This window comes from Coptis chinensis, chromosome 2, assembly GCF_015680905.1.
Source record: "Coptis chinensis isolate HL-2020 chromosome 2, ASM1568090v1, whole genome shotgun sequence".
NCBI classification, from domain to species: Eukaryota; Viridiplantae; Streptophyta; class Magnoliopsida; order Ranunculales; family Ranunculaceae; genus Coptis; species Coptis chinensis.
Genome location: NC_141457.1, coordinates 104,234,582 through 104,252,948, shown reverse-complemented (window position 1 = coordinate 104,252,948; position 18,367 = coordinate 104,234,582). Strand labels below are relative to the sequence as shown.

The 18,367-nt window shown below is 38.9% G+C and overlaps 1 protein-coding gene and 1 long non-coding RNA gene across 4 annotated transcripts; one reads left to right on the top strand and one right to left on the bottom strand.

Annotated features, from left to right (window-relative positions):
• The first annotated feature begins 1,293 nt into the window (after positions 1-1,293).
• On the top strand, positions 1,294-3,977 carry LOC147519970 (subtilisin-like serine protease 2). Its single transcript, XM_086591488.1, has one exon. The coding sequence runs from the start codon at positions 1,403-1,405 to the stop codon at positions 3,698-3,700; it is 2,298 nt and encodes a 765-aa protein (XP_086447614.1). The 5' UTR covers positions 1,294-1,402; the 3' UTR covers positions 3,701-3,977.
• Positions 3,978-5,856: 1,879 nt separating this feature from the next.
• LOC147519969 (uncharacterized) lies at positions 5,857-9,285 on the bottom strand. 3 transcript variants are annotated; one of them, XR_015212390.1, is made up of 5 exons: positions 8,998-9,285; positions 8,857-8,927; positions 7,273-7,426; positions 6,950-7,160; positions 5,857-6,271 (listed from the first exon to the last, which is right to left on the bottom strand). It is a non-coding gene; the product is annotated as an uncharacterized LOC147519969 (long non-coding RNA). The 3 variants fall into 3 exon arrangements; XR_015212388.1 differs by lacking the exons at positions 8,857-8,927; positions 8,998-9,285 and having other exon boundaries at positions 7,273-7,740; XR_015212389.1 differs by lacking the exons at positions 8,857-8,927; positions 8,998-9,285 and having other exon boundaries at positions 6,950-7,138; positions 7,273-7,581.
• Positions 9,286-18,367: the final 9,082 nt, after the last annotated feature.

Sequence of the window (18,367 nt, the reverse complement as noted above, 5' to 3'; positions counted from 1 at the left end):
AGGAGTTTTAATGGGGAGGATCATGAGCTGCCTAGGTGGGCCATCAGAAGTTCAAACTTGGGGCCTCTTCCAAAGTGTATTGTTGATCTAAATTGTAAACTCAACCAAGTTTAAGTAATAGAGACAAGATCTTCTCCGCCTACACCTTACAAGGAAAACTTGACATTTGTAGAATTAATTAACAACCTAAAAAGTATGAAACCAAATGGAGTTACTAAATACAATGAAGTAAAAAAGTTTTCTCTCCCTATAATCGGATAATCCAACTTTCTCTCCCCAAAACTCCTTCTCCTTCTCTTTAACTAAAATTATAGATTTTAACTTTGAAGAAATGACATTGCAAAAAACTCATTTAATGGTGATTGCAATATGCACTGTCTCCCATTGAAGTTAAACATAAAATTTCACTTAATCTTAGTCCCAAAAATACTAAAAGTTGTCTCATTCAAAATGTAATCAATCTACTACAATTTGTTGCACAAGTTTGCAATTATTAAAAAGAAATCCCAATCCAAAAGATAAAACATGAAAATAAGACCCTATATGGTCTCTGAGAGTCCTTTTTCGACTGCCATTAAAAGAGAGAGAGAGAGGGATTGGGAGAGAAAATTGATAGATTAAGCCACGAACATTCTTGGCTTCCTTCTTTTTCCTTTCCTTTTCTGTTTCGTTTTATTTCCTTTCTTGTGGTCGTTTTATTTCCTTTTAAGTGTTTTAGTTTTGAAAACAACTTAGCCTTTGTTAACTTTCTACTAATAGCTGTTAATTAATTGTTTTTCTTTGTAAGGTGTAGGGGGCAGATTTTAAACCCAAAAAAAAAAAGGGTTAACCAATATTAGCCCCCACTAGATGAGCCAATTAAGATTTTCCCCAACTAGATGGGAAATTAGGGTCTCCCCCCTAAATACACAAAAAAAAAAAGTCAAAGTGGGTTGACCAAATTTTTTTTGTGTGTATTTAGGAGGGAGACCCTAATTTCCCATCTAGTGGGGAGAATCCTAATTGGCTCATCTAGTAGTAGGGATAACACTAGTTTACCCAAAAAAAAAAACATAACATAACATAACATGTGATATTCATACATATTCCATTTTGAGCATAACCGAATCTTGATGTTTTAGACCATGCTTTCCTACGCACGCAAGTTGGAACTAATTAAACCCATAGATAATAGACCACTCAATTCCTTTCTAATATATCCGTTTTCATTTTGAATCTGTGATCTGCCGTATATAGACTCATTCGCTTTGTGTCAGTGCTCAGTTAAAACCAAAAATCCGTTTCTCGTTTCCAGTCCTACCAACAACTTTTTACTCGAAATTAATATTTAAAATCTCGAATAACAACAACAGGCTACAGTCTCCACACTCCACACTCTCAGTCTCACTCTGCTCTACCAAACATGGCTTCCTCATTTCTTCTCCTCCTCTTCTTCCTCAATCTTTCTCTTACCACCTTAAGTCTTACTGACGAACTCATTAAAACCTACATAGTCCGAATAGACGAACACTCAAAACCATCAATTTTCCCAACTCACTTCAACTGGTACACTACTACTTTCACTACTGAACCAGTTCAAATCCTTCACATTTACGACACCGTCTTCCACGGCTTTTCCGCCACACTGACTTCAACACAAGCTTCCTCAATCCTCCAACACCCTTCAGTCCTAGCCATATTCGAAGACCGACGTCGACAGCTTCACACTACAAGGTCACCCCAGTTTCTAGGCCTTAGAACCCAAAGAGGTTTATGGTCAGAATCAGATTACGGTTCAGATGTAATTATAGGTGTACTCGATACTGGCATCTGGCCAGAACGTCGTAGTTTTTCAGACCAACATCTCGGGCCGATTCCGAGTCGGTGGAAAGGTGTTTGTGAAACTGGAGTTCAGTTCACTGCTTCTCATTGTAATAAGAAAATTGTGGGCGCCCGTTTTTTTGCTAAAGGTCACGAAGCATCGGCTGGAATTGGTGGAGTGAATCAAACGATTGAGTTTCGTTCAGCTCGAGATGCAGATGGTCATGGAACACACACTGCGTCTACTGCAGCTGGACGGTACTCGTTCGAAGCGAGTATGTCTGGTTATGCATCTGGTATTGCCAAAGGGGTTGCGCCCAAGGCGAGATTAGCAGTGTACAAAGTGTGCTGGAGGAATTCAGGCTGTTTTGATTCAGATATTTTAGCGGCTTTCGATCGCGCTGTGGCTGATGGTGTTGATGTGATTTCGATATCGATTGGTGGTGGTGACGGCGTTTCGTCGCCTTATTATCTTGATCCAATTGCTATTGGAGCTTATGGTGCTGTTTCTAGAGGGGTCTTTGTTTCTTCTTCTGCTGGTAATGATGGGCCTACTGAAATGTCGGTGACGAATCTCGCGCCGTGGATTACTACAGTTGGAGCTGGAACAATTGATAGGAATTTTCCTTCTTATGTGATTCTTGGTAATGGGAAGAAGCTTTCAGGTGTGTCGCTTTATTCGGGTTTGCCATTGAATGGTAAAATGTTTCCACTTGTTTATCCTGGAAAATCTGGATTTCTTTCAGCTTCACTATGTATGGAAAGTTCACTTGATCCAAAGCTAGTTAATGGAAAGATTGTTATTTGTGATAGAGGAAGTAGTCCAAGAGTTGCTAAAGGTTTAGTTGTGAAGAAAGCAGGTGGTGTTGGTATGATTCTTGCTAATGGTGCTTCTCATGGTGAAGGACTAGTTGGTGATGCACATCTTATACCTGCTTGTGCACTTGGTGCTAATGAAGCTGATCTTGTGAAATCTTACATTTCGTCTACTTCAAATCCAACTGCTACAATCGCGTTTCGAGGCACTGTTACTGGTGTCAAACCAGCTCCAATTGTAGCTTCTTTTTCAGCTAGAGGACCAAATGGTCTTACCCCTGAAATCTTGAAACCGGATTTGATTGCTCCTGGTGTTAACATTCTGGCGGCTTGGACAGACGCAATCGGTCCAACTGGTTTAGATTCGGATAATCGAATATCAGAATTCAACATTCTTTCTGGTACATCAATGGCATGTCCTCATATTAGTGGCGCAGCTGCGTTGCTTAAATCAGCTCATCCGGATTGGAGCCCGGCAGCAATTCGATCAGCAATGATGACTACTGCTAGTAACAATAACAATCTATTCGAATCAATGACCGATGAATCTACTGGAAAATCAGCAACCCCATTTGATATGGGGTCCGGGCATGTGAATCTTGATCTAGCAATGGACCCTGGACTGGTTTATGACATTGGGAAAAATGACTACGTAAACTTCCTGTGTTCAATTGAGTATGATCCAAAAATGATTCAAGTCATCACTAGAACACCAGTGACTTGTCCAAGAAGAACGGCAATGCCTGAGAATCTGAATTACCCTTCTATATCTACAGTTTTCGCGATTTCAAGACAAGGGATCCAAAGCAAGACGTTTATTCGAACAGTTACAAATGTAGGTCCAACGAATTCAGTTTACACAGCAAATGTTGAAGTTCCGAAAGGAGCTTCAGTGATGGTGAAACCATCAAGGCTAGTGTTTTCTCCAACAGTGAAGAAATTGAGCTTTGCAGTGACTGTTTCAGCAAACAGCAAGGATTTGGTCTTGGGTGATTCTGGTGGGGCTTTCGGGTATTTGTCTTGGTTAGATGGGAAGCATGTGGTTCGGAGCCCCATTGCTATTACCCCGATCCAGCCATTGTGATCAAATGGTTGGGTCTGAAAAGTTGATTGGGTGTGAAAAGTTCGATGGACTAAGGTGGTAGCAAAACTCGCTATCACGAGATAGTTGAGGGTGGGATTTCCGTTTCGTTGTGTGTGATATTCCCTTGGGGAGAGGAGAATGTGTATGGAATGGGTCGAGAAGAAGTGCATGGTTTGGTGTGAAACACACAGTTCTTTACTTTAACCGTTGTACGCTTATGCAACAGTCTTTTCCTTTTTCTATTATAGAATCAATGAATGATTAGGATAATTACATAGTTGAGTTCGATTTCAAAACCTCTGAAACGATAATTTAGAAGGGCATTTAACTGTTTAAGTCTGAGGTTCATGTATTAACTCTTAAGTCCCGCATTCTCACTAGGGGATCCTAGGGGTTAGAGTAACATTTTTTGAGTGCAAGGTCGGTGCGAGTGCCTAACTTCTGGACTATGAATGCCAACCCCCATCTAGAATCTTAAACGCATCTTTCATACCAAATTCCACATCTAAAATCTACCCGTTACCTTAGCTAGCATCGACTAGGCCAAACAAATTTGCTGACTGCTGGATCCGGCATCGTTACAAGTAGAAATAACCTTAGATTGAGTTATTTTCTGATAAAGCCATAAAGGTATCTCTCAAGTTCCTATTTCTATAGCTAATCTTACTTGTGCAATCTGGACCTACAACCGCCTATGTTAAGCTTTAAGAAGCAGAAACAGTAAGCAACTCCGGTTGAGAGCCAAGAAACCGAATCTTTGACGCTTACATGCTCTCTGTACGTAATTAAAGCAATCAAACATGATACTTCTATAGTATTGCATTCCAAGGAAATCTTCTAAATCAAGAAAAGCACTATACTATAAGTCCATCTTGAATGTGCCCATATTGACAGCTATACAATTATGGCCACTGCCAATTGGATCTCAATTCCCTAGCAGAAAATCTAGTGCCATATTGTCCGACATACCTCTCTGATAACCAATTTTGCAAAACATAGGTAAACTTCTTTACTAGCTAACGCCAGTTTCAACTTTCAACATTCAAAAAACAACTCACTATTGGAGCATTATACAGAAGAAAACAAAATGTGCATATTAACCGTAGCCATTCTACGATGATTATATACATTATGCCAGCAAATGCCTCCTTTGCAAACTTTCGATCTGGCTTCGTTGGTATGAACCTGAATTCTTAGAAGGACATCTACAAGGAGAATGAGCGTGATCAAACCAAAAGAAGAGCTTGCAGAGAGGAGCAATAGCGTGAGCTTTCCAAGCTCACCATCTGTAGGAGAATATATTAAGCCAAGCAGCTCTAGGGACTTCAGTAGCACTATGTTTACAACCCAAACATAACTCCAGTTATATGCAAGTGTGTCTGAGATCCTCATATTCAAATCTTTAGAGAGAGAGATGATGAAGAAAACGTATAGGCAATGAGAAGCAAGGCCTTGAAATTGTATTTATATGAGATATAAATGAGTAACAACTAGCACACGGCATCAAGAGAAGGTTGGACTTGAAAGGGGGGGTTGAGGATGAGGGTGTCTCAATGGATTACATTGATGAAGAAATTTATGCAATACAGTGATCTTCTTAAGTCAAAGTTTGAACCATGTACATACCTGAGCTTCAAGAGTTTCAAACTTGTGTGTGAATACAGAAGTTCAATGCCCACAAACCAATCATTTTATACGCTTTTCAATCTCTACATGAAATGCCAGTCTCTCTCTGCTCCCCGCAGTGTCACAACATCCTAGTCCCCACACTACATCTTTACCTATGCTTGGCACCGAATAGCCCAAGATGGGGGGTGGGGGGGAATAAGAGGCCATGTGATACTCCCGAGGGGTTGACAAAATTCTCAAGTTGAATACCAAGAAGCCATGTGATACGTACGCCTTGTAGGTGAATTTGGGAGGTGGTATCACAGCATCTAGAACTAGCCCCCTATGACAATTGCGATCAGCAGGTGCCATGGACCATTGTTTCTGAATAATGGTCCATCTTGGGATAACACCCCCACCCCCACCCCCACCCCTTTAAGTGGAAGGTTTATGGATCAGTTGAACTGTTTTGAAGAGTAGGCCTGTTCTTTTTTTTGCACGAGTAAGAGTAGGGCCTGTTCCTTCACCGTAATGACCGTATGCACGTGTTGCATCAAATGATAGGCATTCTTCATTTTTTTCAAGCAGGCATTCACTCAAACATAATTTAAAAAAGATCCCGAACATCATTACAAGCCTAGAAGGTTGAACTAGACGATGCAGTCCAAAATCGTACAGCCCCCTTCTACAATTGAATGGAACAATGTCAACGTACCAGGCCTAGCCAATCCAGACCACAATATAAGTCAAAATGATCTACAAGATCGGAATGTTGCAAGTTGCAACCAAGACAGTGAAGAGACGGGCTATTTTGTCTCCTCCACAGTCTGCACATTTGGGTTATATATATATATTGCATTGACGGTCAGCAATGTCAAATGCTTCTACATCATTTTGAAGGAGGCACGGACTCGAGCACCAAAAACAAACACCCAACGAACGGTCTCAAGCAACACTACAAACCTGAAATAGATGATGCAGCCACATTAGTCGACAATGAAAATATAAGTCAATCCTACTAGCTTCGCAAATCCTGAACACAATATTGCATGCCCAATACGATTGTAACGTAGCGACCAAGAGACTGACTAATCTCTGAATCATGACTTCTTAGACCAGTGAGATAGGTTTTATGAAGAAGCGGGGATGGTGTACCTAGATTTGCTCAAATCTGGTTTGCAGAGATTTAAACTGCATTGGAAATGAGTTGGGCATAGTAATGGAAGTGGGAAAGGACACTTACAAGTTTATCTTGATGTTGGGAGCGGAAGCAAATGGAAACTTGAAAGGAACAGGATAACCCCATTTCCGCCTACAATGATGCTTAACCCTATCTAACACCTCAAATTTAAGAATTTATTATCACGAGGGATTAGAATTCATTACTCTCAATAAAACGATGAGTTCATCTGGGAGCAGGTGTGAACACCCCCACCCCCCTCCCCCCAATATTTCGTCATGTGAAAAAAAAAAATCATCTCGTAGCCGTTGGATCTTGCAACTTGGAGGGGCACTATTGCAACTAATAATGGGGTATCCCTAACTAACCCTTGATTTTGTTTTAATATTTGATATTGTTGTAATAATTGGTATTGTTTGAAAAAACGCGTTGATGCTCATAAAAAGTTTGGCACTCCATACCTGCATCCTAGCATGTACTCGGCCAAGGCATTGTTGAAAAAATATTGAAGCTTTCTTTTAAATCGAGGGAAGCTTCATTTGTTAGATGATCTCAAAAACCAGCTTATCATTCCCTTTTATATTGGTGAATCCACTGCTGCTCGCAACATCTACTTCCTTAAAGAATGTATTAGAGAATATTTTTTTTGCCTGCAAGTTAGTCATGCATCGCCTGAAACCAAGGATTATTCACTGACATTTTAAAGAGAGCCCTACAAATTGATAACAAGAAGCAGAACGGAATGGAACAGTTGAGCTACGGTACTGAATACAAAAAGCCTTACATTTGCAACAATATAATGTGCATTGTACCACCACGGCAATAAACAGAACCTCTCTTCATCAGGGGTCATGGAGACCACATACAACTTTGCTTCCATCCTTGGGGACTCCTTCAGATAACAGGGTGCTGCTGTTAACAGGACATTTTCCTTGCTGCTGCACAAAGAACAATGAACACAGACAGTAAGGCTGAGTTCCTTTGTTGCGATTAGGCTGGCCATGAGGGTGGAAGCCCAGAGTAAGCTTAAGAGTTGTGAGACATTTGTTGGAATCTCGTGTATTTCTAAATACTAGTGTGTGTGTGCAAAATAGAAGAGATGAACAAAAGGTGTTCTCTCCATTTAGTGGATAGTAGATAGTCCCACATTGGTTAATTATCCACCACATCGGATCGGGTTCAGGCTTGGACTTACTGTTGTGGGTAGTGGTTTGACCAATTGCCTAAACTTGTTTTGTTTTTTTTCTTGAGCAGCAAGTTTCAGTGTTCTATTAGGAGTTGGTCTCTCTTCTTTATTTGTTTAGGAGACCGACTGTAAGTCTATAGAGGGATGGACTTCAATAAAAACCCATCTCAGAGAAACAGAAACTCGCACCTGCCATATTCTTCTTCTCTTCTTCTTGTAGCCGCCAGAGAGAGTTATATTGATGTTCTAGAGAGTAGTTTGTTCTACTGTAAAGTCAAACTGTTGTACACCATTGAATCCTGTGAGGAAGACGCCATCGCCGCTTTGCGAGACTTTGGAAGGGCTTAAATCTTTCCTTAAGGATGATCTAATCTGGCGCCTTTGTGGTTTCCTATTATTGTTGTCCTTGTCTACTGTTCATTCTGTTCTACTCTAGTTGTTGTTTACATATAACTATTCAAACAATCTTAAGGAAAGATTTCACCCCTTCCAGTGGTGCAGAAAGGCAGCAGTGACTTCTTCCTCACAGGATTCAATGGTGTACAGCAGTTTGACTTTGTACTAAAACAAACTACTCTCTACAGAACAACAATATAACTCTTTCTGGCGGCTACAGAAAGAAGAGAAGAAGAATAGAGCAGGTGCAAGTTTCTGTTTCTCTGATATGGGTTTCTATTGAAGTCCATTCCTCTATAAATAGATTAGGTCAGTCTCCTAAACAGATAAAGAAGAGAGACCAACTCCTAATAGAACACCGAAACTTACTGTTCAAGAAAAAAACAAAACAAGTTTAGACAATTGGTGAAACTATTACCCACAAACAACAGTAAGCCCAAGCCCAAGCCCGACCACGACCCGATGTGGTGGATAACAAATGTGGGACTATCTACTATGCACTAAAGTGGGGAGAACACCTTTTGTTCATCTTCTCCACTTTGCACACACACTAGTATTTAGAAATATACAAGAGATTTCAACAACATTGTCACATTAGGAGTAATCCCTGGTGTGTTGGCGAAGGTGATCTTCCACTTCAATGTCGGTTAACAGTCAGTTCCACTTGCAAGAATGATTTTCAGATAAGGAAAAGAGTTTTTGGAAGAGCGGGAATAGGTCAAATTTATCATTAAAATTGTCAACAAAATGGGACTTAGACAAGAAACAAAGGAAGAAAGTATGGACCCAATTGATTCTCAAACTGAGCTTGTGTTCTGTTGAGTACTTCTAGTCTGCACAACATGTCGACACAAAACCTACAGAAAACATATCAGCAGTACACAACAATAATTAGTATCCAAATTCCCAAAATCTACAAATACTTACTGGCCAGTCAAGTGATGAAGATGCTGAGTTGTTACCAATTTGTGGTATATCCCAGCATCTGACCTACCAATTTTGACCAACAAAACCTAAACCACTACCAAAATTTTCAGAGTTTTAGAGGTCAAAAGATGGAAAACTCAATGGAGATGATGAAAAATTCCACGAAACGACCACAAGGTAATTTTCCTTCTGACAGAAAGTAAATGAAGAAAACCATGCCTTCGGTTGGTATAAAGTATCCAACAAACGAATGATATACCATTAACACCACTTGGATTTATCTGAAACAAACAAATAAAACAGGCCAAATAAAAATAAAAACCTTTATCCGAACAATGAACACAGACACAGACAGTAAGGCTGAGTTCATTTAAAACAGGCTTACCAATCCAAAAATAAATAACTAGTAATAATCAAAATAAAAAAAATTCACACAATAAAAAGTCGGGCCAAGTAATTTAGCATGTTTGGGGTGTCAGTTTCCTTTACTCTTGAATGAGATATGAAATTCACATGAAAATTGGAACTCCTGAGAATCAAATTCCTGATAAATAGATTTGGACAACAGTAGCAAAACATTAGGATTCTCATCATCAATCCTCGTGGGGTGGGGTGTATTCCTGAGACATCTGAAACTAAAAACACTTATTTGAGTCGGTTAAATTAAGGAAAGACAACAAAAATCAATAAGAAAGCTTCAGAAAACAACCAGATGAGAAACCAAAACCAGATGAGAAATACTGGTCCCGAACCAAAACTTGTGTATGGAAGTCATGTTCCGGCAAAAGCATAAAGAACAAATGCTTGTATATATTAAATGGTTTCCACCAAATGCAGACATGGTTAAACTGAATACAGACGGGGCTTCTATTGGGAATCCAGGATCTGCAGGTGGAGGATGTATTCTTAGGGATGCTGTGGGTCGTTTCATTATGGGAGCTTCGATTCCAATTTTCTTCGCAACCAGTAATGAAGCGGAATTTGTCGCTCTCTTATATGGACTCCAAATTGTGTTAGAAGCGGGATATCGGAAGTTGGAGGTTGAAACAGATTCTCAATTGCTTTATAAAGTTTTAAAGGATGAAATCACTGATTGTCACTGGTCACTAGCTCGAATTACTATTCAGATTAAGTTAGTGCTCTGCGCAAATTCCATGAAGTGCACTTGGTTGGGTTTATCGGGGAAGCAAATGGTGTCTGCTTTTCGGCAACCCATGCGAGCTCATCAAGTAAACAACTTTCATTCGGGCGGTCAAGACGATGTACATTTTTCATCCGGACCCGCCGAGATCTTTCTTTCCTTCCGCCCGTTCGTCGGTGTGGTGGCATGATCCCCAATGGTTGTAAATATGCAAGTCCTTTATGATGTATTAGGATTATCTAAATTACGTTTGGTATAATAAAGGTTTATTCTTAACAAAAAAAAAAAAAAAAACCAAAACTTGTGTGAAAGAGTGTTAAACATTTCTTCATATCTTTGCTCGCGGTACCTAGCTTTAAACATTTTTGCCTATTAAGAACTGGGCACACCCGCAAATCCTGGGATAACTAGTAGTGATATTGTCTCCTACTTAACCACCCATTGGGCTTATGCCACATTTTGGCCATGGGTTTGGGGTTTTATCCTAAAAGGCCTCGGTACTATTTAGTGAGCTTCTCACTTTATCATCCCATAATGAACTCCTTTCTTGTTCAATATGGGACTATTCCTTTTTCAGTCCACACACTAATAATCTCCACCTTGGACCGAACTCTAAGGGACTCTATTCGTTTATCGTCGAGCACGATCTCATGTCAAAGCTCTGGTGTGTTTGGGCCTCTGAGGGAGGTGGCTTTTTTTCTCAACCCCAGAGCCTACTCCACCTCGAATATCATTCCATGTTGTTAGATTCACCTTGAGTTACACCCTCTTGAATCTCCACAACATCCAAGGGGCACCAATCTTAGGTGTAACGGGCACACTTCGTTAAACAACTTCACCTGAGTTGCGGCCTTCCCTGACGCTCCAACTTGAATGATTTTGTCTCTTGATTCTGCATGATCAGTGCTTTTGTCCTTGTCGAACCATCGGCTCTAATACCAGTTGTTAGGACCTGGGCACACCCGTCAGGCTTAGGCCTCCGCACCCATGGGATAATAAATACCGATATTGTCCCCTACTTAACCACCCATTGAGCTTGGGCCACATCTTGGGCATGGGTGTATGGTTTTATCCTAAAAGACTTCGGTACTAGTTAGTGAGCTTTCCACTTTATCAACCCATGATGAATTCCTTTCTTGTTCAATGTGGGACTATTCCTCTTTTCAGTCCACACACTCTAACATTGTCGTCCGTTGCAACTTAACAGACAGACGATAGAGTTTCCGCCGTCCGTATCCCGAATTTAACAGCTACTAAAAAGTGCCGTTGGAATGGTTTTTGGAGTTTGGACTGCCAAATTTGGCTGGGCATGCTAAAAGGCCTATTTGACACCTTTTAGCAGCCCATTATAGCACCACTCAATTGGACTTGCTCTTAAGGGCTAAAACTATATAGTTATTGCTTTACATAACTTCTCCACCGATCTATGGGGTTTTTTTTTTTTTTTTTTTTGAAGTGAAAATTTTATTAATAATGATAACGAGTTTTACAATTAATTATGACAAATATACAACAAGCTGTGTCGCAAGTCCTTTCTGAATGACAAATTATATCCTCCTAAAAACAAACTCGTTAGAACTAACTGTCATTACGTTGCAGTCCATAACTTTATGCAATCTCTTAAGGAGCTCAACAGACTATTGTGCCAAGAAACCAAAAGTGTCAAAACTGAAAGGAATGAAACAATGCTGGTTAGCTCTACAAGCCTCTTCGTGTTTCTCAATTTTCCCTGCCGCTGCTCTATTAGCTGCTTCTCCCACCTCAAAGACTCCATTCACAAGCCCTACCAACGGAGAGGCTCCAATTACATCAACACATGCATGCCTCCCCTTAGACCAATTGTAGATCAATACATCCGCAGGCCGAAGTATCGATCTCCCCTCATTCGGATCAGTGAGAAAATTAACATGAGCCTCCTTCTTCACTTGTACCCCAGCCTTCCAAAATACATCACATAAAATATCTCTGACATGATCATGTCGGTATTTGAAATCTAGAAAATATCTACAATGTGATGCATGGTCCCCGAAAGCATCTAGTCTACTCTTTTTGCAAATAGGGCATATACCATCATCAGAGTACAAAAGAATCATGAGACGGTACCGGAGAATAGAACGATACTCTCCCAGCGACATACGCTGTCCAAGTCCCTCCATCAGAATAGCAAGTAGAAAATCATTTGCATGTTATGATTGCAAGCATCTAATGATTGCTTTCTGACGAGCAGATAATACAAACTCCCTCTCAAGACCAGCAACAATCTTACCATAGAACGCTTCTGCCAAAACTTTTTGTGGTTTTGAAGGGACGGTAGCATTCACAGCCAAAGAACTGAGGTCAAAATCGGGTAGACAAAGACTCAATGCACTGCTAGCAATATCAAGAATCTCATCCAAAGATACTGGGCCACAACTCCTAAGAATATGGTTCTGAAGCTCAAAAATCTGACAATAGGAGGCCATAAAAGTAAAAGTAGAGACATCAGTGGCATAATAAACACCTAACCCACCAAGATATAACGGGATCTTCGATAAACACCACTGCAAATCACCGAAGTCAGGACCATCAGAAACCACAATACCTTGGAGAACACTGCGAAGATGCTGATCAAAAACATTAGCTGCCTCTCTAAAAAGGGATGGTGGACAAGTACGAATTGTAAATACCAACTTAGAGAGCCCAGCACAAGCACGTAAGAGCGCTAACTCACATTGTGGATCATCCAATGCAGCTAAATGGTCCATCAAAGTCATAACCTTTTCAACACGCTTGCGAGCAAATCCCATAACAAAAGATGAATCAGTGCTGACTGCACCTCCAAGCAACCTGACCCCCTGTTGAAGACGTGACAAATCTGAAGGAAAGAGACCGAGAGTGGAGCGACGTGGATCCAGTGATGGCCAAAATATATCAGTTTTAGCCACATTAAGAACCAGCCCGTAAGAAGGTCCTTCTTCTTGAATCATACCCAAAACTGTTGCCGCCTGTTCTGTATCTCCGATCAGAGTCCCATCATCTAGGTACCAAGCCTGTAGCAATAACTGACAACTTGACTAGATTTGTATAATCAGGGGATGCAACACCAATGCAAAGAGAAGAGGACCCAAAGGGTCGCCTTGCTGTACCCCAGTAGCAGACCATATGTAGCCATCACCCAAATATAACTTCACAGGTTGACAATACAAGTACTCGACCCAAGGGGCAATAGCTGGTCAACGGATACGAACCTCTCTCAATATGGTAATCTGATCAACCATGTTAAAAGCATTCTGAAAATCTACAACCAGCATTAAAAGAGAGGTACTATCACTATTATCATACACTATACGATTGACAGCATGCATAATCGCTTCTACTCCACTAGAAACACCAACCCCATACTAAAAATCTTGTAAGTTACCTACCACATCTTGGGAAACTCCTTTCATTGCAATCTTGGAGACCATACGATGCCAAACCATGCCCATAGCTATTGGACGAATACTATTATCCGGCTTAAGAAGTGGAGTAAGCACAACACTCGCAATGAATTCCACTAACGGCTATGGACATCGTCCCTGTAACCAAAGATTTACCACAGGGCCACAGGGGTCAATGCATTTAGCAAATCAGACACTATAGCTGCTACTGCACCACTCATGGCATCCAACAAATGTTGAGCTCGAAGACCATCAGGACCACAAGAAGTATCTTTCGGAAACGACCTAATACATAACAATAGGGTGTCTCTCTCTACCACTAAATGGGGCCCAACAAAAGGAATAGTTGGTCTTACAGGTGGTTGTCGCATCGGGTGCTTCTCCTCTAATGCACATATGGTCTCCGCCATATTGGAGGCAACTCCTTGTGATGACAACATTTTTACCGCTGCAGCAAAATGTCCATCAGCAACTTCCTGCAAGCATCGACGCACATTTTGATTGGGGATAGATCTCTGGGGTGGCTGGATTGAAAGAGATCGACTCTAGTACAGACTCTAAGAGATGAAACATCCCACCGGGCTCATTCCATGTCATCAAAGCATGGAGAATCTGTTTCTGCTGAAGGTTTTTTCTAGTACCAGAACGACGTTCCTGACGATTCTGTGGTTGAAAAACTTGCAGAGTACAACGCGGCATAAGAAGAAGACGAACCCAAGGCATAACTGAACCAGGATCAACTGTAATATCCGAGAAAGCAGATTTCAGTGCACCAAAAAAAGCCAAACGACAAGCCCGTGATATACTTTTCACAGTACGAAAAGGTATACGGAATGCACTATCAAATAACATCTCACCAAGATGTGAAACAACACCAAGCAGATTATGGGTACCACCGTCACCCATGTGTGTCGTGAGTTTAATATCCGTAGTGTTGGGCTTAGGGGGCGGCTGTGGTACCACAATGACACATGCGGGTTCTCCACTCTCCATCAAAGCAGGCGGTTCTATGGTATCATCTGGCTGACAACACGGTATACCAAGTGCGTAGATGCAAAAACAAATGACACAAATCCATTTGTCTAATGATTTTAAGGAGTTCTCTAGTGACAAATACAGTTCACGATCATCCATAATTTCATCTCGTACTTTTTCGATATTCAAATGGCAATCCAAGTGTTATTTATCGAAATATGTGAAAATATAGGGAACAGTTAACTCATTACCGTTCACTCCATTGGTGCATCCATGACGATCCCGAAGACGACAATGAACACGCATTTTTTTTTTCAATATATTAAATTCAATTAAGAGCTTCCTACTTAAACTAGGGAGACTAGTTAAGCCCACCCCCTCTCACAGGAGTTAGAGCATTCCTAATGCAAGCAACAACTTGTTACTTCCACATATGACTATTTCCTCTTATAGTTACCTTCTCGGTAATAAGTTATTAGGGGTTGTCCAATGTAAATGTGATTTTAAAATTTGGACATAATATTTTATTCTGTCTGAATGTAAAAAATACAAAAAATACAAAAAAAAAAAAAAAAAAAGCCAGACGGAATGAAACACTGTTTGAAAGGAAAAAAAAAAAAAAAAAAAAAAATCGCGAAACGGAATAAAACGTTATGTCCGGAAAAAAAAAAAACGTGAGACTGAATAAAAAGTTACGTACATAGATCACAAGTTCGCGTAAAACAAAAAACATTTTTATTTAAAAACTTGACAATGAGCTTTGACTCTACTAGTCTTTTTAAAATTTTAATACAAAGTCATGGGCGTAAACAATAATTTACAGAGAGGTCAGAGACCCAGTCAAAGGAAACAATGACGTAATTCTGCTCCTACTTTGGCAACCAGTTTGTGCATTGCCTTGAAAACTTAAAAGCTAAAGAATCAAAAGTAGAACCCATAAAGCTTGAAAGTTGAAACCGAAAATGTGTTAAGCTTAAATAGAATTAACAGTTTTCTGGTTTTACCCCATTAAAACTTAGGCCAATTAGCTTTACCCCTCCCCCCTTTCTCCAGTTCTTTCATCTAGAAGTTTACTCCCCCTCCTCCCTCCCCCCTAACTCCCAAGATCACACTACATTCAAATCAACTGTTATTTTTTTAGTCAATGCATATAAAAAAATTTATTGCCTTTTGCCCTTTCAATAGTTTTCTAGTTTTACCTCTCCAGAACTTAGGCCAATTAGTTTTATCTCTCAGTTCTTTTACCCCATTAAAACTTAGGCCAATTAGTTTTACCCCTCCCCCCTTTCTCCAGTTCTTTCATCTAGAAGTTTACTCCCCCTCCTCCCTCCCCCCTAACTCCCAAGATCACACTACATTCAAATCAACTGTTATTTTTTTAGTCAATGCATATAAAAAAATTTCATTGCCTTTTGCCCTTTCAATAGTTTTCTAGTTTTACCTCTCCAGAACTTAGGCCAATTAGTTTTATCTCTCAGTTCTTTTATCTGGAGGTTTACCCCCCCCTCCAAAAACATAGGCCAATTAGCTTTACCCCCCCTCCCCCCAGTTCTTTCTTCTAGAGGTTTATCCCCCCCTCCCCTCCAAGACCACAACACATCCAAGTCAATTGAGTTTGACCATAATGTTTTTGGTCAAGACAAATGAAAAGACTCTAATGTCCTTTTCTAGGTATAATTACATAAATACCCTATGACTTTGGCGAAGACAAAATTGGAATTCAAATCATCTAGGACACATGTCATGATCTTGTGAACTCTATTTGACAGTCATACACCATCACTACCATCACTGTAGCATTATCTTCTCCAAGCTATACACCATTACCACATAAAAATACTTCATTACTCTTTCACGGTTGGTTTTCTCCTAGCATACATGTAGCTTTTAACAATCGTGAGGTTAATTATGTAATTTTATAATGTTAAGGGTGTGGATGTCATTTGATAAGAATTGGTGGTAGCCATCGGATAGAGTTCACAATATCATGACATGTGTCCTAGATGATTTGAATTCCAATTTTGTATTTGTCAAAGTCACAGGATATTTATGTAATTATACCTAGAAAAGGGCATTAGAGTATTTTTATTTGTCTTGACCAAAAACATTACGGTCAAACTCAATTAACTTGGATGTGTTGTGATCTTGGAGGGGTAACCCTCTAGATAAAAAAACTAGGGGGGTAAAGCTAATTAGCCTAAATTCTGGAGATAGAGAAACCTCCAGACTGGGGGTAAAGCTAGAAAACTATTAAAAGGGAAAACAAAAAGATAACAGTTTATTTTGGATGTGGTGTGATCTTGGGAGGTGGAATCTACTATCTATATACTAAAGCAGAGACCTCTAATTGAGGATTTTCTCTTTCCTATGTGGTACTCTAATATGAGAGAGTTAGTTTTTTTTCTTTCCTATGTGGCACTATAATATGAAAGATAATATTTTCTAATAGCCTACAATCTCACATACATAGAACCTCTTAGGAGAGTTTGAGTGTATTTCTAATTATTATATTTGGAGAGTTTGAGTGTATTTCCAATTCTTACATATTTGATCAAATAAAAAAAATTGCTAAAAAATAGGTGATTTGTAAAAGGTAATTTCCTATTATGAATCAAACACTTTTAGTGTTCCAATTCTTATATATTTGATCAAATAAAAAAAAAAATAGGTAATTTGTAAAATTCCTTATTACAAATCATACAATTTTAGTGTCTATGATAAAACACCGACTTATTTCAAATATATTCTTAACACGGCCTCAAAACATAGTTAAAAACAATTATACAAAAAATAACATCACAAAATATATAATAGAAAATGGAAAAAAAAATAACGGCAAAGCAATAATGACAGATATTTTTAACAATTGCTACAAAATAGGTGATTTGTAAAAAGTAATTTTCTATTACGAATCAAACACTTTTAGTGTTCCAATTCTTATATATTTGATCAAAAAAAAAAATTGCTAAAAATATGTAATTTGTATAAACTAATTCCTTACTACAAATCATATAATTTTAGTGTCTATGATAAAACATCGACTTATTTGAATATATCCTTAACATGGCCTCAAAACATAGTTAAAAACAATTATACAAAAAATAACATCACAAAATATATAATAGAAAATTATATAAAAAAAAAAAAAAAAAGCAAATAATAATGACAAATATTTTAAAATATATATAATACTGAATGAAACTAACGTAAAAAAACAATTAATGGGGAACCGAAAACTGGATGCAAATGTATCGAACTAACCTCAAATAGTATTTAACGGAAAATCGGAACTGGATGCAAATGCAAACATTAAACTAATCTTAAAAAAGTAATTAATAGAAAATTGGAATATATATGGATACAACTGTATTAAACTAACCTCAAAGAATAATTAACGGAAAATCAAAACTTGGATGCAAATACATCAAACTAACATAAAAAATAATTGTCGAAAAATCGAAACTGGATGCAAATGCATTGAGCTAACCCTCAAAGATTAAATTAATAGAAAATCAAACTGGATGCAATTGCATTGAATTAACATCAAAGAAAAAATTAATTATTAATTGGAAACATGATGCAAATCGTGGAACTAATATTAAAAAATAATTAATGGGAAATCGGAAACCGGATGGAACCGTGACCGAACTAATCTCTCAAAAAAATAAACTGGATGCAAATGCATTGAACTAACCTCAAGAAATAATTAATGGTAAATAGGAAACTGGATGCAAATTCATTGAACTAATCTCAAACAATAATTAATGAGAAATCGGAAACTAGATGCAAATGTAACTTTATCAAATAATAAACGAAATGTAAAACTGGATGCAAA